Source organism: Balaenoptera acutorostrata, chromosome 6 (genome assembly GCF_949987535.1).
Source record: "Balaenoptera acutorostrata chromosome 6, mBalAcu1.1, whole genome shotgun sequence".
In the NCBI taxonomy this organism is placed as follows: Eukaryota; Metazoa; Chordata; class Mammalia; order Artiodactyla; family Balaenopteridae; genus Balaenoptera; species Balaenoptera acutorostrata.
In genome coordinates, this window is record NC_080069.1 from 30,699,635 (window position 1) to 30,722,734 (window position 23,100).

Genomic DNA, 23,100 nt, shown 5'->3' on the forward strand with positions numbered 1-23,100 from the left:
AGCATTTGTGTGGTCCTAGCATCTGGGTCCCTAGAAGGGGGGGCCTGGTGGACAGATGGCCATGCAGAGCAGAACCTTCACAGGTGTGTTGTTGGCGTGACAGGCAGCAGTCAGAAAGTCACGGGGCTTCCTGGATAGGAGGTCAGATGACCAAGGGCTCTCCCAGGAAAATACCCTGAGAATCAGTTGGACAGCTACAGGGGTTACTGGCTCTTCTGGGGCACAGCTGACGTGCAAGGACACCCTCCACATGGGGTCCAGAGCCACGTGTCCCTGAGCCCAACTGCCCCAGGGTGGTGGGAACTGTTGCGTTTCAGGCTGGTCAACTGTATCACTAGGTCTCAACCAACCTGTCTCCGTGGAAATCTAAGTCCTCAGGGATAGGCAGGACCTCTAGGGATCAGTGAGCTGACAAGGACAGAGGTGGGGAGGCTTTGTCCCTGAGGGAGAGTTGGGGACTGAGACCTGGAGAGCCTGGGGAGTCCCACTCTGAGGAGATATGACTCTGATGTTCCCAAACCCTTTAGACATGTTCTCTGTTCTTTTCTGAAGGCTCATGATGCTTCCAGCAGTGGGAAGCCTATCTCAGTTTCATGTTTCTCTGATAGGATGAACTGACCCTTTTATTCACTATTCCACATCGAGCTGCAAACCCATCAGATGGAACCACGTGATCATTGTGGCCACCAGCTGACCCCACAGCCACCTTCTGCCTCCCTTGGACCCACCCAGGAATTTCTGAGCCTTCTTTATGGTGAGTCTTGTGGCCTTTTCTCCCTCATTGTGAATCCTCCTGCCAATAAAACATGCTGTGAGTGTTAACAAAAGGAAACCTCAACTAGAATTGGAGTCTGGAAGGCCCGTAGAGGGAGCTCTCATGCCGTGTCACTCATCATCAATTACCCCAAGAGGAAGAGGTCATTTACTGACCCCAAACAGGAAGCGCAACCACTTTACTACCCCAGCTGGAGGAGTGAAGACTTCCTTCCTGGCCAGCAACAAGAAATAGAAAATAGAAAGAGCTAATAGAAAATTCCACAGTTCAGCCAATGAGAAGCCATTGTCACCTGAAGTTTCACTTTCCTCCAGTGAACTTTCATTTTTTCCCTTGATGATGACTTTCTTTCCTTGTCCCACCCTCTTTACTTTAAAAGCCTTCTGGGACTTCCCTGGTGGTCCAGGGGCTAAGACTCTGCTCCTCCAATGCACGGGGCATGGGTTCGATCCCTGGTCGGGGAACTAAGATTTCCACATGCCATGTGGCGTGGCCAAAAAACAAAAAGCCTTCCATGTTGTGTAACCCGTTGAAGTATCTCCCTTTCTGTCAGATGAGATGCTGCCTGATTCATGAATCGTTTAATAAAGCCAATTTATTCAAAATTCAAAGTAAATCTTCAAATTTACTCAGTTAAATCTTGTTTTTTAATACATTGGTGGCATTCAGAGGTGGCCACTAACAGTTGAATATGTATCCCTCCAGAAATGTTCTGTATAAAAATATGTATGTGCACTTTTCTAAAATCCACTCTTATGATTCCTCCTGCTACCAGGATGATTTTATGATTAATTGCTTATCTTTTTAAAAAGAAAGAGATAAATATATTGGTGGCAGTGATGGGATCTGAAGCAAATTTCTGATAACATTTGGGACAAGGAGAAACAGGTGTGGTGCCCACAACTCCTTTGAGTTCACTGTCTTTCTTGCCATTCCTGAAGGTTGTTGGTAAGCTCCTCTTGGTTTGAGCTCCATTCTCTTTGATTGAGTTTGTGCTCGCAATCTAACTGGCTTTCCTTTACAGGGCAGGTCAGTTTGGCTGGTAGAGGATTCTCCCTGAGGCCAAACCCCTAGCCTTTCAGAGGGAAATTCCCAGGACACAGTAACATCTCTTGGTTATTGCCAGTATATTTTTGAGTGGTAAACCCTAGCCCCTAATTTTGTTCCCTCGACTCCACATTGGGCACTGCTGGCAGTGTAGTCTGCACGTCCCCATCTGTTTGGCATCAGCCCTCAGTTTCCATGCTTGGAACTGTTGGTGGCGGCTATAGTTCTCCATTTTGTTAGGCATCAGTTTGCAGTCCCCACTCCTTGGGATTTGCTGGTTGGATCTTTTTCCTCAGTCCAGGGATCCCTGGGAATTGGTGGTGGTGCATACCAGGCCTTGTTTTGGCCAGGACATAGTAACATCTCTTTGTTACTGCTGATATATTAAGGCGCAGTTCTTTTGTGTGTTCTTTTGGGTTGACAAAGGCTAGCTAAGGAAATGAGATCCTTTATCACCAAAGAGTTGAGAATGCCAGCTTTTGGCACACCTGCTTATTTTATATTTGAGAACTATGGTCCTGGAGGCTGTAGATATTTAGAAAGATGGCAAAATTATACTAATATTGATCTAGAATTACAGTGGTCATTGTGGGGAATGTTCCAGTTAGACAAGATTGTTCATTTAAGGAAAACACTAGAGAGCAAGGGTTCCCAAATTGGACAGGGAGAATGAGATGCCTGCTTTAATTGGTATGTAAAAGTTTACAGAAGGTTTCAAGATTCCAAAATAGCTTCGTTTAGAGACTTAGAACAAAAAGCTAATGAAAAATTAAAGAGACAAAAGGTACCTGAAACAAAAGACCATAGGACGGATGTGACTGCAGATTTAACTCCTACTGTCCCCCCCCCTTTCCTTTTTCACCTGAGTACTCTTGTTTACTCATTTTCTGTCTGAAATACTTTTCTATTCCCAAGAGAATATTTAACAATTGCCATTTAAAGTAAAACTAGCTGAGGTTGCAGGTGAGCCCCCTCAGGTGTCCTTTACCCCTTGGTCAAAGACTGAACTGAGAGCTATAGTCAAAGAATTCTCTAAACCTAGGGAGGAACCCCCAACATTTTTTGAAGAATTTATTAGAGTCACTGTCACGGCCTATGTCCCCAAACTGCTAGATCTTTATCCACTTGTACACATGTTGGTAGGACTGGGGGAAGCCCCAGAATGGACGCGGGAAGCAAAATGACATAATCCCTAGGATGATATTCAAGATCCTCAACCTAAAAAGGCTTGCAGAATAACGACTAACCTTTTATAAGCTATTCCTAAAATCTTCCCTGCTCACACTTGGTCTATTATTAATTGGCCTAATAATGATTGGCCTGTTATTCACTCATACAAACCAAAGAGGGGTGAGTCTGTGGAAGACTTTCGAGCCAGTTTGTAGGCTCTCTTTTTACAGCATTTGGGGTTGCAAGCAATAAAAAGGCCACTCAGCCTACTTTAACTGCCCTCTTTGTAAATGGATTATCTTCTGAGATTAGTGGATTGATAAAAGGGCAGAAAATAGGCTGGGAGGCGGTAGGCCTGACTGAACTCCTGACTATAGCTGAGCATTTTGAAAGGACCTTGGAGCAAGATCACAAACAGCAATCCACCAAGCTCATAGCCTTACAGTTACAACAGCTCTAAGGCAAGAGACACAAAATAACACCTAGGCCTCCCCCATTACAACCTCCTAGGGGTCCATGATCAATTCGATGACCCAAAGTTGATGTTTCATTTGTAATCAGTGAGGACACTGGACAAAAAGGTGTCCTCAAAGGTGCTATGCAAACTCTTCACAAATGCTCTCATATCTGTCTCAAAGGGAGGGCCCCCCCTTGACCCTCTCCCCTAGTTGGCAGAACTCCAGAGGTTCTCTGGTAAACTATTACCAGCAATTACCTTAAACAGCCCAGAGGAAAATAGAATGAAAATTGATGAAAAACTGCCAAATTTTAGTTGATACTGGAGCTATGCTTTCTACTTTAAACCCCACTCTCATGTTTTACTTTGAAATCTACATTAAACCCTAACCCTAACTGTAAACATAATTACCTAACCCTTTAACACCCTAGCCCTAGCCCTAACCAGAGCTGTGCTTTCTACTCTAAATCCCACCCTCAAAGAACAACAGGTCCCTCTGAGTCAAGAGGATGTTTCCATAGTGGGAGTACCTAATAAAGTTCAGAGAGAATTTTTATCTCAACCAAGATTCCTTTTTGCTATGCAATATAGCCCCAGTTAATCTATTCGGTAGAAATCTCTTTTCTAACTTAAAAGGGTCAGTACATTTTGCCTCCAGTGGAGATCTCACCTTAAAGTTTCCTGATCAACCTGAACCTGATTATTTATGTTCCTTACAATCTGTCCTGGACATAAAAGAGGAAGTTCAGCACAAGTTCTCTAATTTGGTGGAGATGCCTGCAAATTTGGGGGCTACTTCTGACAGTGTTAACATCAGAAGAATAAAAGAATGCAAACCTATAAAGATTCAGATAGGTGTAGCTAAACCTCTCCCTAGGTTTCCTCAACAACTATTAAAGCCTGTGGTCATACAAGGTCTCACACCTATTGTAGAAGACTTAATTTCCCGGGAGGTAGTCATTCCTGTACTCGTCCCTGCAGCATGCCAATCTTGCCTGGTTGGAAACCTGGCAGGATGGCGATTTGTCCAGGACTTGGGAGCTGTTAATAAAAATAGTTCTTCCCTGTTTTCCTGTTGTTCCAAACCTAGCCACCCTTCTGCCACAAGTTTCAACTGACTTGGAATGGTTTACTGTTGGAGACCTTTGTTCACCTTTCTTCAGCATCCCGGAGACCCAACAGCCAATATCTATATGCCTTTACTTGGAACAATCAACAATATACCTGCACTTTTATGCCTCAAGGGTTCACTGGGACCCCTTCTTTTTTCTCCCAAGTACTTCACCAAGATTTAAGTACCCTCTAGTTCCCTGAGAAATCAACCTTTTTACCATGTGGAGATAACCTCCTGCTGTACTCAGCTACTGTAAAGATTCCATAAGGCATGCATAAAAGATTCCATTGATTTGCTGCAACAGTTAGCTGAGAAAGAACACAAAGGAAAAATTACAATTATCTCTAGACACTGTTCATTACCTAGGACATAATCTAAGCACTGAAGGAATTCAGCTATCTCCAGAGAGAATTAGGCTGATACAGGAACTTCCTAGACTCACAACTAAGTGCTAGCATTGTGGATTTCTAGGTTTAGCTGGTTATTGCAAGCTCTGGGTTCCAAATTTTTCTCTGTTACCTCTTCCACTCTATGAACTTATTAAAGATTTAGTCCCTGAATCCTTTGCTTGGGAAGATAAACATAAGCAGGCTTTTACAAGGCTAAAACAAGCACTGCAAGAGCTGCCTGCCTTAGGGTTACCCAAATGATCAGGTTCAGGTTGATCCGGAAACTTTAAGGTGAGGTCTCCACTGGAGGCAAAATATATTAGCCCTTTTAAGTTAGCAAAGAGATCTCTACCTAATAGATTAACTTTAGGTTATTCAGAACCTTTTACTTTATTTGTGTATGAATGGCATAATCAGGCCCCGTGGAACTATGTGAGCATGGTAGTAAACATAGGCCTATTGCCTATTATAGCATGCAACTTGAGTCAGTTGCTTATGCCTATCTCAGTTGTCTTAAGGTTATAGCCACAACTGCAAATTTAGTGGAAGCCTTGGCAGATTTGACTCTACAAAATGAAGTTTATTTGCAAATTCCACACATTGTCCACAGTCTTCTTAACTCTGAATTGACAACATTTCACTGCAAGTATCACTAGATTCACTTCCTGTGAAATCCTGCTTTCACCACCTAATCTTTATCTTAAACTTTACAACGTTCTCAATCCTGCTACACTACTACCTCTGTCTCACAAAGGTGAGGACCATGACTGCAAGGTAACAGTGTCCCATGGGAATTCCCTGGTAGTCCATTGCTTAGGACTCCAAGCTTCCACTGCAGGGAGCGTGGGTTCGATCTCTGGTCGAGGAACTAAGATCCCACAAGCCACGTGGTGCAGCCCAAAACAAAAACAAACACAAAACACAAAAACAAAACAAACAAACAGAAAACAATGTCCCATTTTGTGACACCGTGTCCTGAGTAAAGATGTTACCAAGTCCAAGCTTGCTGTGCTTGCCGCACGACAGGCCAATAAATCGGAGATGAGGTGTTGAGGCAAGGAATATGACTTTATTCGGAAAGCCAGCAGACCGAGAAGATGGCGGACTAAAGTCTCAAAATAACCGTCTTATCGGGGTTTGGATGCCAGTTTGTTTTATAGCACAGAGATGGGGAGGAGATGAGGAGGTAAAGTAAAAGGGCCATAAGTTTTGCGAATATCCCCTGGAATGGCCAGCCTCAGGGAGGGGATGTGTTAATTTCTTCTTAATTGCAGCCATCCACAGGTGGACAGAGTCCGTATGTTTCCCTGAACAAAGGCACTTTGGTTTAACATTCAGGCAGAGGAACAGGGTTCCCCGAGGCAGGCCATTATGTACAGACAGTATCCTTCTAGTGAACAAAAGCAGCGGAAGGCAAAGGTTAAAGTCAAAGAAACAGATCCAACGTGTAGTCAGATTTGGCTCCTCCCTGTTACAATTCCCTACTGTCAATGTCCATTCCACAGTCTTGTGGAAAAAGGGGTGACGGCCCTTCTAATTGCTTCGTCAGATGGAACTTTCCGGGAGTGTCCACCATCGGTGCCAGTGTTCCAAACGTTGTTTTTTGTTGTTGTTGTTCCTCTCTGGAAAGTGTCTCCTTTACACCTGTAGCCTTAAAAAAATATTCTCAGCCTAAAAGTTGAGAGTTATGATCTATTTGACGGGAATTTTGAGAGCTTCAAGCCTGGGAAGCAGCGTCTCAAGTTAAGGAATTTAGCAGTTTTCTATGTATGGGAAGATGCAAGAGTCTGGGCTCACTGAAATCATTCATTGGATATGTACCTCAGCTACCCGGGGCCCGTATCCTATATTCTCATATCCTGAGTTTCGTCAGGGCTCACCGGCTCACGTTGGAGGGCTGCAATCGCTAATGACTGATGTGTCAGGCAATATTCCATTTCTCAGATCCTCTCCTCTTGGTCAGGATTTTGACCAATATTTGGGAGACATTTCAGGATCAAATTTTGTCCCACGGTGCTGGGAGGCTTATCCCAGGTCAGGGGAGAATGCTTGATATGCCACTCCAGGTGCTAGTTTTTGGACGAGGCCCTATTGATAATTAAAGATCCTCTGGATCCTCTATCTAATTATGATCCAGGAGACATTTTCCCTTGTTGCTTCCTCCCATACCTAGAATCACACTATTACAATTATTTTATGTGATATAAATGTGATCTGTTTCCTCAAGATGTTTAGCCATAGAAGTATTGTTGGAGGCCTGGTTACATACTGGGTACGGTAAGAGACACCAATCTTATAAAATAGACAGGATATAAGTAATGCAGCTAGTAACGTTAACAAAGACACAGTGCAGCAGGGAGACACAAAGAGCAAACAATCTGGAAACAAAGAACAATGATCAGTATAACTACTTGTAATCCAGTTGCAATGGCGAGCGACCAGAGGTACCATAACTGATTTAGTGAGCCATCCGCTGTTTCAGTGTACCAGCAGTGCATACTTAGACATGCATGGCTTAATCTTTGAGACAGGCATACGCTACTGGCAGGATCAACCAGGTAGAGAGAAAAAGATAAATGTTTCAATTCTGCTTACAAGGGTATAATTTAACAAATTACTGTAAGTCATAATTAGTTTAAGGGGAGGGTTTTGCTTACACCTGGAAAACACAGATTTAAAACAGTCATTTTTCAGATAGAAACCATAAAAATTATAACCATAGTCACCAGTTTACCCAGTCATGTGCAACTAATCGTTTTTGTTAACAGCTTTATGAAGCCATCAGGTTTCCCATTAGAATTATTCAAGTTCTTACCCAGTTCACCCTTATGGTTTGAAAACCAGAAACTTGTATTTATCCAAAGGTCCCTTCTATAAATCTTCTTGAAGAGGAAGCACTTTGGAAAGGCATCAGAGTGACACCATAACTGTGTACAATGACGAAAGACTTAAGAAGGCACGTTTAAATCTGATTACGATGCAATTGACAAAGTAACGTGGTTACTGCGGTGACATGCAACACTTTCAGATAATAAAGAGAATTCTGACTGGTAACATTTTACCAGGACATACCAAATTTTAGGAACTCCATATAATCTGTAGAATACCTGTATCATTTGGCATACAATATAACCTAAGAAGATTTATTGCTTATTTGACAACACTTCCCGTGTAATTCAACATACCAAGTCAACCTAATTAGTTAATATCTCTCTTTGGGGTGTTTCAGGGGCCCTTTGAAGCACCCCAAAGTTAGCTAGAGGTCAAAGGAACTTCATTATAATTTGATTTGGGAAGTTTTGTCCGAAAAATAAGAAAAGGGTTTCAAACAGTCAGATAGGATCACATGTCACTGTGAAACAATAGTTATTCAGTTAGCCAAAGGAACAATAAAAGATTTCAAAGGCAAGTACAGAACAGATCTCTTAAAAGGTAGAAAAACTTAAAATCTGGTATCAAAGGCAGTCCAAAATCTTAAGAAACCTTGTCTTCTTAACAGAGAGAAAAGCGAAATTCAAATTTTGCACCAGCTTACTTTTAAGATTTATTTACTCAAACTTATTTTAAACTTAGTCAATCTTGACCACGTACAGAACTCTTTTTTTCAGGGTCCACTTTCCATAAACCTTCTGTCACTTATTTTAGCACAATTCTGACTTTCAAGTGGTCAAATATCTGGAGAGACTAATTTTAGATAGACCTTCCTAAAAGATAAGTATTTTAAAAAGTTCACCTAAAGCTCTTATTTCATTTGCATTTTCTTTCCTTAAAAGTTTCTTCACATCAAGTTATTTCCTTGCTGACAAATTTGCAATAGATATAACAAGATTTTATTTAGCTTATATGAAACCTAGGCACAATAAAAGTATTATACTTAATGTTGATGACTCTAACAGCATGTCTATATTAATTAGATCAACAAACGAACGTTAATACCAGGTCTTAATTAATACTGAGTATTTCCCAGTTCACATGAACCTGAAGCTCATTTAGCTCAATTTCTCTTGTATTTAGAATAGTTTGGCTTGTAAGTGCTCAATTTTCTTTAAGCCAATTAAATAGAGCTCATCCACAAATCAATCTCAGCAATGTTATCCAAAGACAAAGACACATACAAGGACACAAACATACAGAGACGTCATAGTTGTCATTTCCAAATTTCAGCAGGGAGTCAGGTACAGCCACGTGAAACCCATTAGTTTACAAAAAGAGGTTGGATTCAAATTAGGTTTCTGAGAGATGGAAAAAATCAAACTCACTTGTCTAGATGGCTGAATTTTTACAGAAAAGACACTTAGATTTTTTATTTATCCTTGATAAGTCAAGTTCTAAATTACTTTACCCTCTTTTAAAAAGATGCATTTTAAAAAGATGGCAGAGATGAGGGTTCCTGAGAAGACCAGAAAGGACATTTGCATCTCAAAGATACAGGCAAGTTTTTCCTAGGATGACTTTGTTTCCCCTTTGTTTAATATTTACAAGCCTCTTAAGATAAACAGGGAGGGTTTGGGGAGTGGTATCTCTTGGAGAGACAATCAACTCGTCCCCCACTGTCAAAGTTCCCTGGGGCTCCTGTGGGGAAATTAGAATCGACGCCTCAAGTCCAAGGGCGTCGCCTGGCCTCTTATAGGTTGTCAGCACAAGGGAAATTGCCCTGCTGTGGAAGTGGCTCCCGGTCCAAATTGGGTGGCCTGTGGAGTCTTAGATGGTGGTACTAAATCCGGCTCCTGTGCTCTGGGGGTTAACACAGAAACTTCTATTTGATCCCCCTGGGTAGGGGTAAGAGGAGGTGGTGAATATGATGGCGGCATGGGGGGAGGGTGGGCAGTTGGAACAGCTGCCGGTGCAGCTTGCTGTTTTGCAAAACACTTCTAACTGCGAGATCCTATAAAAATTGAGTGAGCCATTCAGGGGCTACCGCCCTTCTGATCCTATATTTTGGGTCCGCACCCTATTACAATAGTATATCATGTGTTTCTTAGTCATAGGCTCAGGGCTATGTTTCACCCATGTATCTAGTATATGCCCCAAAGGGCTCTCCCTCAGGGTAGATGGAGTATTTCCCATTTTGTACACCAAAACGCAAAAGACACAAACAAATTCTGGCATCATTGCACACAAAACCAAGACCAAAACCAACGAACCAGTTCCCAAATCGGTTCTGAGGGGGTGTAGTGGTGTAGAGAGCAGCCGTCTGGTCCAGAAGCCCACAGGCAGCTAGGGGGAGCTGTGTTAGTCCAAAGGCTCCAGGACACATAGTCCATTCTCAGCCCAGAAGGAGCAGCCAGGGGGAACCAGTGGGAGGGCTTGACTAATTGACCTTTGTGCCTGCTATAAGGCTTATTGTTTAGCTCTTCGCCAGTAAAATATGGAGGGTTTGTACATGGCTGCATAAATGGGTCTACGAATGATGGACAAGTGTGGTATTTGTTGCCTCCGAAGTGTGAAGAGACCTAAGTAAGATGAGTTGGGCTTGCTATAGTGTGTTGGGGGGCTGAATAGTTAACAGCTGAGGTTTGCTGCAAGAGGAATTTCCTGGCTTTTAGAGGATCAGTTAATGCCCAGAAATTTAATAGTTGTGGACAGCCCTTGAATTTTCTATGGGGCAGTAGCCCACCTGTATGTTATAGATGGGTCACCAACCATGTTAGGGCCTCGTGCACCAATCTCCTGAGGGGCTCTGGATTAGAACATCAGTATAGTGCCAGACGGTGCAAGGGGACACCAGGTCTTACCAGCAAAGACTGTGGGCAATAGCTGGGCTGTTAAGATAGCCAGTAGGCAGACAGGTCAAAACATACTGGGTGCCTTCTGCAGTAAAAGTAGACTGCAGCTGGGACTCCTCAATAACTGGTACTGAATAGAACATAATAGCTAGATTGTCACAGCAAAGTAATTCCCTGGAGCCCTTTGGATATCCTTAATTAACTGGACAATGTTGGAAATGGGAGTCTATTTAGTGGGGATCAGCATTGATATTTCAGTAGTTGCTTCTAAGGCGCCACTCATTAATAGCAGGCTTTAATAGCAGCCAAATGGGGGAATTGAAAAGGAGAAATGGTGTGTTTAATGACTTCTTCTTTTCATAAATTTTGAATTTTGGGCTGCAATCCCACAGCCCCCTGTCATACATGTTATTGGGAGATATTTACTGTCTTAGGTGGCAGTCTTATGGGCTCCCAATATTCAGCTTCCACCAGGAAGACCAGGAATTTGGGTTTGTTCCAAATGGCGTTGCAGTACATCAAGGCATCCATAGCTGTAACGGGAAAGGGTAGGGCCAAAGGGGCTACCACCACTAAAAGATTTTTAATAAAGATTGTTTCAGTAGTGACATTCAATGGAAGTTGAATGCTTTCTACTCCCCTGACTATTATGCGTTGTAATCTAACGTGTGGCCCTTGCTTATAATTGGAGGGTTTCCCAGGAAGCACTGTAATTTGAGCTCCAGTTGTCAATGAGAGCCATGAGAAAAGTTTTTTATGTGTGTCCCAAGGTTAATTAGAGAAGTATATGGGCAGTTGTCCCAGAGGAGGGCCACGCTCCAGGGATCTGCCAGGTCCCTAAGGCAGAGGCCTTGGCAGAGGTCAGGGTACAGGATTCGGAGAGGTTACAGCTGCCCGTCACTCCAGTCTGCTGAAGAGCCTGTAATGCCTGAGCAAAAATTTCTAACTTGTGCTTGGGCTGTCCCAAGGTTACGTCATTAGGGACCCCGATCTCCAGAGCTGCCAATACAGGGAGGTCTGTTAGTCATGTCATGAAGGATGGAGCTGTGTGAAAGCACCACCCCTTGGTAGAGACCAATAAGGGTCCCAGAAGTCCCTCTATCCCTTAAGGGTCCTCTGTTGGGTTCCTGGCCGATGGGGCAGCGGGGCCCATGTGCCTTTACTGGCAAGCGAGATTTGGGGCTTCAGAAAAATTATCTTTTTCATATCTAGCTACAACATGGATGCAGTCCAATGCCTGTTGTACTGTATCTGACGTTTCTTTGAATTGTAACAGCATGGCTTTATAATTAGGGGGAACACAGTTCTCCCCCTTCCCTTGGAGAAATTTTTTCTAGAAAAATTTGCATTTGTATCAGGGTATAGTTACATGTCTCTGTTTCTTGTTCATGCTGGTCATCCGATGTTTTGGTGCAATGGATGGTGACAGGGAATACCTGGAAGGGAGTTTTCCTCTTCCCTGACTCATATGCTGCCACTTCCTGTTTAGGGTGTCCCAGTCAGCCTCGGTGGGGTCAAGGGATGATTTGCAACAGCAGCAAGAATTGCAGCAACATAGGAGGCACTTACCTCAGTGGCATTTGCCCGCTCGGGGTGCCATGATGCCCCTGGTAGAGCTGCCTCTGTCATGGGTTAGGGCTGTGTGGGGAACTCATGGATGTATGTTTGGGGTATAGGATGCTTTGGGGTAATAGTAAAGCTGTGTAGAGACTGTGTATGTGTGATCTAGGGAGAGATGAGGGGCCTGAGTGCCTTTATGAGTGTACGGTTGGTGTAGCATTGTGCGGCTGGGTGGTGGGGCTGGTTCTGGGTGTTTTGAGGCTCTGTGTGCAGGCATTTGAGAAGAGGTAGGGGTATGCATTTTAATGTTTTGTGTGTTGGATCTGTGTGTATTCAGAGTATAGGGGTTATACATATGCTCATCCTGTAGGGTAAGAGTTTAGGGAGTGTATTTTTGGTGTGGAGGAATTTGCAGAGACTGGGGTTGTCAGTGTAAATTGGGGTTGCTAGCTCTGTGTGTATAATCAGGGGATGTGACAGAGGCTGTTTATAGTATCTCAAGAGGGAGATGGGTGTATGTTTGTATTGGGGGTGTGAGTTCATCATGTGTTGTGGGGGGAGTATTTAGGAGAAGGTTGGAAACATTGTTTCTCTCTGATGGTATTTTGTGTTTGTCTCAGCTTCTGAGGCATTGTACATATGTGGATGTTCACAGCTGTGGGGGGACTGTATGTGTTATATTTGGATTTGGGGGTTTGTGTCTTATATTACGAAGTATGTGAGTTTGGTTTGAATGTATTTGGCTATTGTTGAAGGGTTTGTGTGTTTGCATTGGGGGGTTATATGGGGTTGGGTGGATTTTTGTGGGATATGAGGATTTAGGTGTTTGATTATCGGGGGCCGTTGGGGGTGTGTTTTTGTATTCAAGACTGTGGCTGTGATTGTATTGGGGTTTGTAGTGCATGTATACTGGAGCAGGCGGGTTCTGGGCACACAGGCATCTGCTTATAGGTAGGGAGTGTGTGTGTTTGAGGATGTTTGGAGCTCTGTGGGGCTGTGTGATGGTGGCACAGGCGACTGTGGGCAGGTGGAGTGTGTGTTGGGCTGGAAGGGAAACCCGAGGGCATGTTGGTGACTGTGAGGCGCCCATGTGAACTCCCACGTGGACTGACCTTTGTTCCTTCTGATCTTCTATGGCTTGGACCCATCCTGATCTTCTGTGGCAGCTACTCCCCTGGAATGGTCAGCAATACTCTGCTCATTCTTAGCCAGATGAGTCAGGAAATGTCACTTCCTCTGGCAGCTGGATGTGTCTCTTGCAAGTGAGTGGTCCTGGAGTCCAGGGTGCAGGACTGGTGGACAGATGCAGAGTGAGGCTGATTCCCCCATGAGCCCTCTCCTCAGTGAGGTGACCAGGAGGTCAGGGCTGTATCTCCAGAAGGTCAGACATGGCCAGTCCTCTCTAGAATGTGCGGGAGGGGCCAACTCATTGAACAGACCCTGCCAGGAGATAAACAGACCCCGAGGACAATTCCTAAGGGAGAAGTCTATACCTACCCAATTTCCACTTTCTCCTTTGGATGGCCTCTACCACAAGGTAAAATCTAAGCCCCCTCACACGGCCCTTCTTGGCCTGGTCTTACTGACCGGCCAGTCTCTCCCCACATCCTGGCTCACTCTGGGCCCGCTGGTGATACCAACATGAGGCCCCCCTGCATTGTCAGTTCTCACCTCCTTCCCTTGGCCCATGCTGCCCTTGCTGTTTGTCCTTCCTCCCCCAAGGCTGTGAGTCACTTTCTCCAGGTGGGAAGGATCCACTGAAAATGCAAATTTGAGTAATTACTGCATCACCTGAGTCTCTAGAACGTGCCAGGCACTATGACGCTTGCCAAATCCATAAAAACCCCACAAAGCGGATGTGCTATTAGTTGCACTTTGCAGGTGATGAAGCTGAGGTTCAGAGGTGAGCAACCATGACCAAGTAACCTGTATGTACCAGAATATCAATCAGACTGGTCAGCGTATCCAATAAAGCCAAACATTAGTCTGATCAGGACGCCTAGATGTCAGGCTGTAAAGGTGCAAAATATGTCCCAGCAAGAGAAGGAGCAGTGCCAAGTACCCCAGCAAAGAAGCAGAGTTCATATCCTGCTTTCTTAATCAAAATAACTGCAGATCAACACACAATTTCCTAGTCTGTTAATAGGAGGAAAATACCAATGTGCGTTGTCCTATAAAACTACCTTAAAATAATATGTATGATCCCGAGTGCTTTGTTAATGACCCCAAATCATCATCATGAAGTTGGGATACTTCTTAAAACACTGCAAGTCTTACACACTGGCATATAGAATCTGTGAAGTCAGTTCTTTGTGTAGTGATGGTAGATAGAAGTGGCCCAGGACAGAAGACAGAAAATAGAGCAGAAACTATTTGTCCAGAGGTGACAATGGGTCATAGCCAAGGTTCAAGCATTACTAGGGAGAGGGTGAAAATAGTAATGGGCATAGAGTGTAATAAGTCAAGGAGATCTAATGTAGTTTCCAATGAAAGTTTGTGAAAGACATATAACTAAAAAGATAATAGGCTAGGGGGTGAAATAGTACAAAAAATTTGATATATTTTTTACAAGAATAGAAGAAGATAGAAATGAACATTAAAGAAGTGGTCAAATAGAAAAAAATGTAAGATCGTAATAACCTCACAATATGATGAGGCAATTAGATTTATTTTGTTTAAATAAATTGGTAGACTATATTTAGAGTAGTTTTAAGTTTAAAGAGAATTTGAGCAGAGTATAGAGTTCCCATACACCCCCTCACATCTATTCCCCAAACCAAAGTTTCCCCTATTATTAACGTCTTGCATTAGTGTGGGGCATTTTTTACAATAGATGAGCCAATGTTCATACATTACTATTAACTAATATCCATAGTTTACATTACAGTTTACTCTGTTGTATATCCTATGGGTTTTGACGAATGTATGACAAGCATTGACCATTACAGTATCATACAGAATAGTTTAAGTGCCCTACCTTTTCCAGGATGTCATATAGCTGAAATCATACAGTATGTATCCATTTCAGTTTGGCCTCTTTCATTTAGCAATATGTGTTTAGGGTTCCTCCATGTCTCTTCCATTTAGTACTCTTATAGCTTAAGCTGCCATAACATAATACTATAGGCTTGGTGACTTTAACAACTCACAGTTCTAGAGGCTTGGAAGTCTAAGATCACGGTGTTGGCCAATTCAGTGCCTGGTGAGGGCTCTCTTCCTGGCTTGCAGACAACTGTCTTTTCACTGTGTCCTCACATGGTGGAGAGAGACAGAAAAAACTCTCTGGTTTCCTCTTACAGGGGCACTAATAGAGCCTAATCCTCATGCCATCATTTAATCTAATTACCTGCCAAAGGCCTCATCTCCAAATACCATCACTTTGTTAGAGCTTGAATATATGAATTTTGGGGGGACAGAATTCAGTTGATAGCCTCATTCTTCTAACAGTATAAAATATGACTAATAAAGAAAGCTCATCATTAAATTATGTCTTTTCTAGCCATACATAGATATTTACTTGCTTTTTATAAACCATTTACATATTTTAAGATAAATGAATTAAAGATTTTAAAAACTCAGGTAGAACAAGATAAGAAATTGTAGGTACAAACATGTTGAAGCAAACACACATACCCCCCCCCCCCCGCCCCCCGCCCCGTTGCATTGTCTCAAAAATTCAGTTAGAGTTCTAAGGTCTGATTTAGGTTTCCACCTCTGGTTCATGCCATTTTCTCTACCACAACAATAGGGATGGGGTAGTATGCTAAAGTTAGGACATTAAAAAAAACCATTAGAAAACAGATACCTCGTTAAACTGAATGTTTATTTGGTGTGAATTGAGGCTGTTTCTTCTTAACGATATGATTCATATTAAAACTTGTCAGGACACAGTAAATTAACTAAACGTAACTTGGAGAGAAGTTTTACTTTTTACTGAGATAAAATTAACCGTTTTAACTCGCACGATTCAATAGCATTTAGTACATTCACCGTGTTGTGCAACCCTTACTTCTATGTGGTTCAAAAATATTTTTATCGCTTTAAAGGGAAGACCTACCCATGCTTTCTTCTACCTAACCCCTGGGCAGTCACCAATCTGCTTTCTGTCTCTATAGATATATCTATTTGGATATTTCATATAAGTGTAAATTATACAGTATGTGACCATTTATGTCTGGCTTCTTTCACATAGCATAATTTTCAAGGTTCACCCATATTGTAGTATGTATCATTACCTCATTTCTTTCTTCTTCCCATCTTTAATGAGGTATAATAGAGAAATAAAAATATATATTTAAGATATACAACTTGATGTTTTGATATACATATACATTTTTGAAATAATTGCCACAATCAAGCCAATTCACGTATCCATCACCTCATATAATTACCATTTTCTTTTTTCTTTCTTTATGGTGAGAACACTTCAGATCTAGCCTCTTAGCAAATTACAAGTACACAATACAGCATTGTTAACTATATGCACATTGTTGTACACTAGATTTCCAGAAATTATTCACCTTGCCTAACTGAAACTTTGTACCTCGTGATCAATACCTGCCAATTTTCCCATCCCCTCATCTACTGTCAACCACTGTTCTGCACCCCACATCTATGACTATTTCAGATTCCACATAAAAGTAGCATCATGAAGTGTTTGTTGCTGTCTTTCTGTATCTGGCTTATTTCACTCAGCATAATCTCTTTCAGGTTCATCCATGTTGTCACAAATAGCAGCATTTCCTTCATTTTAAAGGCTGAATAATATTCCATCGTATACAGGCATACCTTGGAGATATTGCAGGTTTGGTTCCAGACCACCAAAATAAAGCAAATATTGCAACAAAACAAGCCACATGAAGTTTTTGGTTTACCCATGCATATAAAACTTATGTGTATACTATATTATAGTGTGTTAATGTGCGATAACATTATGTCTAAAAAACCAATGTACATACCTTAATTTTAAAGTAATGCTAATTGGGAAAATGGCACCAATGGACTTAATGCAGGATTGCCACAAACCTTCAACCTGTAGACAACGTAGTATCTGCAAAGCACAATAAAACGAGATATGCCTGTTTATATACCACACTCTATTTATCCATTCATGAATCTACAGACACTTCAGTTGATCCAATATCTTGGCTACTGTGAAAAGTAAACATGGAAATGCACATGTCTCTTCACGATACTGGTTTCATTTCCTTTTGCTGTATACCCAGAAGTGGGATTGCTGAGTCATAAGGTAGTTGTATTTTTAATGTTTTGAGGAACTTCAATACTGTTTTCCTAAGTGGCTGTATCAATTTACATACCCAACAAAAATGCACGAGGGTTCCCTTTTCTCCACATCCTCATCAACACTTGTTATCTTTTGTCTTTTTGATAATCGCCATTGTAACAGGTGTGAGGTGATATCTCATTGTGGTTTGACTTGCATTTCTCTGACAGTTAGTGATGTTGAGCACCTTTTCATACATCTGTTGGCCATTTATATGCCTCCTTTGGAGAAATGTCTATTCAAGTCCTTTGCCCATTTTTAAAAATAAATTTATTTTATTTATTTATTTATTTGTGGCTGCGTTGGGTCTTTGTTGCTGAGCATGGGCTTTCTCTGGTTGAGGCGAGTGGGGGCTACTCTGTTGTGGTGCATGGGCTTCTCATTGCAGTTGCTTCTCTCATTGCAGAGCACGGTCTCTAGGTGCGCGGGCTTCAGGAGTTGTGGCTCACAGGCTGTAGAGCACAGGCTCAGTAGTTGTGGCGTGTGGACTTAGTTGCTCCACAGCATGTGGGATCTTCCCGGACCAGGGCTCCAACCCATGTCCCCTGCATTGGCAGGTGGATTCTTAACCACTGCACCACCAGGGAAGTCCCCCATTGGGATTTTAATAGGGATTGCATTGAATCTGTGGATCACTTTGGGTAGTATGGATATTTTAATGATAGTAAATCCTCCAGTTCATGAACATGGGATGTCTTTGCATATTATCAGTGTCATCTTTAATTTTCCTCATCCATTTTTTATACTTTTCAATGTAGAGATCTTTCACCCCTTTGGCTAAATTTATTCCGAAGTATTTTATTCTTTGTAATGAAATTAAGAATGGGTTTGTTTTCTTAATTTCCTTTTTTGGGTAGGTCATTCCTTTTGTATAATGACTTCTATATGCTGATTTTATATCCTGCAACTTTACTAAACTCACTTATGAGTTCTAACAGGTTTTTGGGTTTTTTTAATTTATTTATTTATTTATTTATTTATTTATTTATTTATTTATTTATTTTTGGGTGTGTTGGGTCTTTGTTTCTGTGCGAGGGCTTTCTCTAGTTGCGGCGAGCGGGGGCCACTCTTCATCGCGGTGCATGGGCCTCTCACTATTGCGGCCTCTTGCTGCAGAACATAGGCTCCAGACGCGCAGGCTCAGTAGCTGTGGCTCATGGGCCCATTTGCTCCGTGGCATGTGGGATCTTCCCAGACCAGGGCTCGAACCTGTGTCCCCTACATTGGCAGGCAGATTCTCAACCACTGCACCACCAGGGAAGCCCCTCTAACAGTTTTTATTGCTGTTGTTGTTGAATCTTTAGGATTTTCTACATGTATGATCATGTCATCTGCAAACAGAGGTAATTTTACTTCTTCCTTTCTGATTTGGATGCATTTTATTTCTTTTTCTTGCCTAATTCCTCCGTCTTCCAGTGCTACGTTGAATAGAAGTGGTAAGTGTGGACATTCTTGCATTCTTCCTGATATTAGAGGGACAGCTTTTAGTTTTTCACTGTTGAGTAAGATGTTTGCTGTGGTCTTTTCTTTTTCATATGCCTTTATTGTGTTGAGGTACATTCCTTCTACACCTAATTTGTTTAGAGTTTTTATCATGAAAGGATGTTGTATTTTATCAAATCCTCTTCTGCCTCTATTGAAATGATCATGTGATTTTTCCTTCATTTTGTTAATGTGGTGTATCACATTGGTTGATTTGTGTATGTTGAACTATCCTGGCACCCCAGGAATAGATCTGACTTGAGCATGGGGTATGATAATTTAAATTTATTGTTAAAATTGGTTTCCTAATACTTTGTCGAGGATTTTTGCATCTATGTCTGTCAAAGATATTGGCTGTAATTTTCTTTTCTTGTAGTGTCTGTGTCTGGCTTTGGTATCGGGGTAATGCTAGCCTTGTAAAATTAGTTTGGAAATGTTCCCTCCTATCCAATTTTTTGGATGAGTTTGAAAAGGATTGGTAGTAATTCTTCAAATATTTGGCAAAATTCACCAGGGAAGCCATCTGGTCCTGGATTTTCTATTTTGCTTTTTTTTAAATTATTGATTCAATCTCCTTATTTGTTATTGGACTGTTCAGACTTTCTGTGTTATCTTGATTCAGTGTTGGTAGGTTGTATGTTTGTAGGAATTTATCCATTTCTTCTAGATTATCACATTTGTTGGCATAATTGATAATGGACCCTTATGATTCCTTTATTTCTAAGGCATCACTCGTATTGTCTCCTCTTTCATTTCTGATTTTATTGAGTTGTCTTTTGTATTTTGTTCTTAATTCGTGTAGTCAAGAGTCTTTCAAATTTATCTTTCCAAAAAACACCGACTTAGTTTTGTTTCTATTTTCTATTGTTTTTCTATTCTCTATTTGATTTATTTCTGCTCTAATCTTTACTATTTCCTTCCTTCTGCCAAATTTGAGATTACTTTTTTCTTCTTTTTCTAGTTCCTTGAGGCGTAAAGTGAGATTGTTTACTTGAGGTTTTACTTCTCCTTTAATGTATGCATTTATCACTACAAACTTCTCCTGTAGTACTGCTTTTGCTGCATCCCATAAATCTTGGTGTGTTGTGTTTCATTTTAGTTTGTGTCAAGATTCTTTTAAAATTCCCTTTTGATTTTCTCTTTGACCCAATGGTTGCTCAAGACTGTATTATTCAACATGATAAATATAATTAACATTGCTGTGTGTTATGTATGAAGGTTAAGAGAGTAAATCCTAAGAGTTCTCATCACAAGGAAAACATTTTTTTCTTTTTCTTTTATTTTGTGGCCATATGAGATGATGTTCGCTAAACTTACTGTGGTAATCATTTCTTGATGTACATAAGTCATATCTTTATGCTGTACACCTAAAACTTTTGCAGGGCTCTATGGCAGTTATATCTCAATAAAAGTGGATCGGGGGAAAAGAGTATATTGTTTAGTTTCCACATATTGGTAAATTTTCTTGTTTTCTTTTCTTTATTAAAATTTTGTTTTTAATTTAATTTTTTGCTGTCTGGGTCTTCGTCGCTGCATGCAGGCTTTCTCTAGTTGCAGTGAGCAGGGGCTACTCTTTGTTGTGGTGCACGGGCTTCTGATTGCAGTGGCTTTTCTTGTTGCAGAGAACAGGTTTTAACGCACGCAGGTTTCAGTAGTTGCAGCACTCGTGTTCAGTAGTTGTGGCATGTGGGCCCTAGAGCGCAGGCTCAGTAGTTGTGGTGCACGGGCTTAGTTGCTCTGCATCATGTGCGATCTTTGCTTACCAGGGATTGAACCCATGTCCCCTGCATTGGCAGGCAGATTCTTAAACACTGTGCCACCAGGGACGTCCAGATATTCCTGTTTTGTTACTCTGATGGGATTTCTAGTTTCATACCATTGTGATCAGAAAAGATACTTGAAATTATTTCAGACTTTTTAAATTTGTTAAGACTTGATTGTGGCCTAACATATTATCTATTCTGGAGAATGGTGTGTGTGTACTTGAAATGAACGTGTATGTGCTGCTGTTGGATGAAATGTTTTGTATGTGTCTGTAAGGACCATATGGTCCATAGTGTTGTTCAAGTCATGTTTGTTGATTGATTTTCCGTCTGGGTGTTCTATCCATTATTGTAACTGGGTTATTGAAGTCCCTTACTATTCGTGTACTGCAATCAATTTCTCCATTTAATTTCGATATTTCCTTTAGAGCTTTCTGTGCTCTGATGCTGGATGCATATATAATTGTTATACCCTCCTGTTGAGTTGACTCTTTTATTATCATATGGAAACCTTCTTTGTCTATACAGACAATTTTTGACTTAATGTCTATTTTGTCTGTTATGCATATAGGAACTCTCACTTTGTTTTGGTTGCCATTTGCATGGAGTATCTTTTTCCATCCCTTCACTTTGAGCCTATATGTGTCTTTTAATCTAAAATGAGTCTCTTGTAGACAGCATAAGGTTGGATATTGTTTTTTTATCCATTCAGCCACTCTATGCCTTTTGATTGGGAAGATTAACCCATTTATATTAAACTAATTATCGATCAGTAAGGACTTACTATTGCTGTTTTGTTGATTGTCTTATGTGTGTTTTGCCGCTGTTTTGTCCTCTTTCTCTGTAGCTTTATTTCATTGTTGTTTGATTATATTTTTGTAGTGATTTACTTTGATCCTTTTCTCTTTATCTTTTGTTTATTCATAATAGGCCTTTTCTTTGTGGTTAGCTGAAGGCTACATAGAAATCTTGTAGTTGTAAACATCTATTCTTTTACTCCCACCCAAACTTTGTGTCCTTATAGTCAGTTTCCTTCTTTTTATAGTGTTAACAAATTTTAACTTTTATATCAGGGTTAAAACACTTTATACAGCACCACTACAGTATTATTATGCTATACTTGTGTGTGTGTGTGTATGAGTTTACCATTGAAATTTATGCTTTTGTTTGCTTTTGCATTTCTGTTAACATGTTTTCATTTCAAGGTGATCTCCCTTAAGCATTTCTTATAAGGCAGGTCTAGTGGTGATGAACTCACTTTGATTTTGTTGACTTTATCTCTCCTTTATTTTTAAAGCACAATTTTTGCTCACAGGTTTTTTTTTTCAGTACTTTGAATATATCATCCAACTCTCTCCTGGCCTGTAAGGTTTCTGCTGATAAATTCACAAATTGTTTTCTGGGAGTTCTCTCATATGTGCCCAGTCACTTTTCTCTTGTTCCTTTCAATATTCTCTCTTTGAACTTCACATTTAACAAGTTGATTATAACGTGATTGCGTGTAGTCTTCTCTGTGTTGATCCTATACTGAGCCCTTTGAACTTACTTCTGCTACACTATTTATTTTCTAGATATGTTATATCATTTTGTGCTTCAGTTCCTTCATTATTACATTCTTTTGTGGTTGATGTTTTTCCCAGTTTACCATTTTGATTCTCTTCTTATTTCTTTTCTGTATATTTGTGAGGTAGTTTTCTTAGTGCTTATCCTAGGGGTTAAAGTAAATATCTTAATTTTATGAAAAAACAAATTTGAAGTAATAACATTTTCATTTAATAATAACAAAAATTCTGCTTATTTACATCCCGCATCCTCGTTTACACTGCACTTGTCACAAATGACATCCTTATGTATTGTGTGCCCATTAATAGTCTTATAATAACTATTTTATATATGTCTTTTAAATCACATTTTAAAAAGAGGCGTTACAAACCCTAACTGCAAATGTGTTGGCCTTTTAAACTTAGTGTAGTTACCTTTACCATTGTTCTTTAATTCTTCATATGGTTTCAAGTTACGTTTCATTTCAGCCTGAAGGATTCCTTTAACAGTTCTTATTGAGCAGATCTACTAGTAATGAACTTCATCAGTGTTTCTTTATATGAATGTCTTAATTTTCCTTTATTTAAAAAAATTCTGGTAAAATATACATAACATAAAATTTATCATCTTTACAATTTAAGAGTGCAGGCCAGAGGCATGAAATATATTTACACTGCTGTGCTATCATTACCATCATCCATCCACAGAACTTTTCATCTTGCAAAACTATAATAGTCTGTACTCATGAAACAACAACTCTCCATTTCCCTTGCCCCCTCACCCCGGAAACC

General features: G+C 40.8%; 1 protein-coding gene across 4 annotated transcripts in view; it reads left to right on the forward strand.

Annotated features, from left to right (window-relative positions):
* Positions 1 to 23,100, forward strand: part of MFSD14B (major facilitator superfamily domain containing 14B) — a 463,050-nt gene that overhangs the window by 98,821 nt on the left and 341,129 nt on the right. For 2 of the 4 annotated variants that reach the window (XM_057548335.1, XM_057548334.1), the window contains exon 2: positions 609 to 754. The exons of 1 other annotated variant lie outside the window; for it this stretch is intronic. In XM_057548335.1, coding sequence (XP_057404318.1) covers positions 661 to 754 — 94 coding nt within the window. In that variant the 5' untranslated portion in view covers positions 609 to 660. Of the gene's footprint in view, positions 1 to 608; positions 755 to 23,100 lie in introns of those variants that run through there. One more of the 4 variants, XM_057548338.1, reaches the window with a different exon arrangement.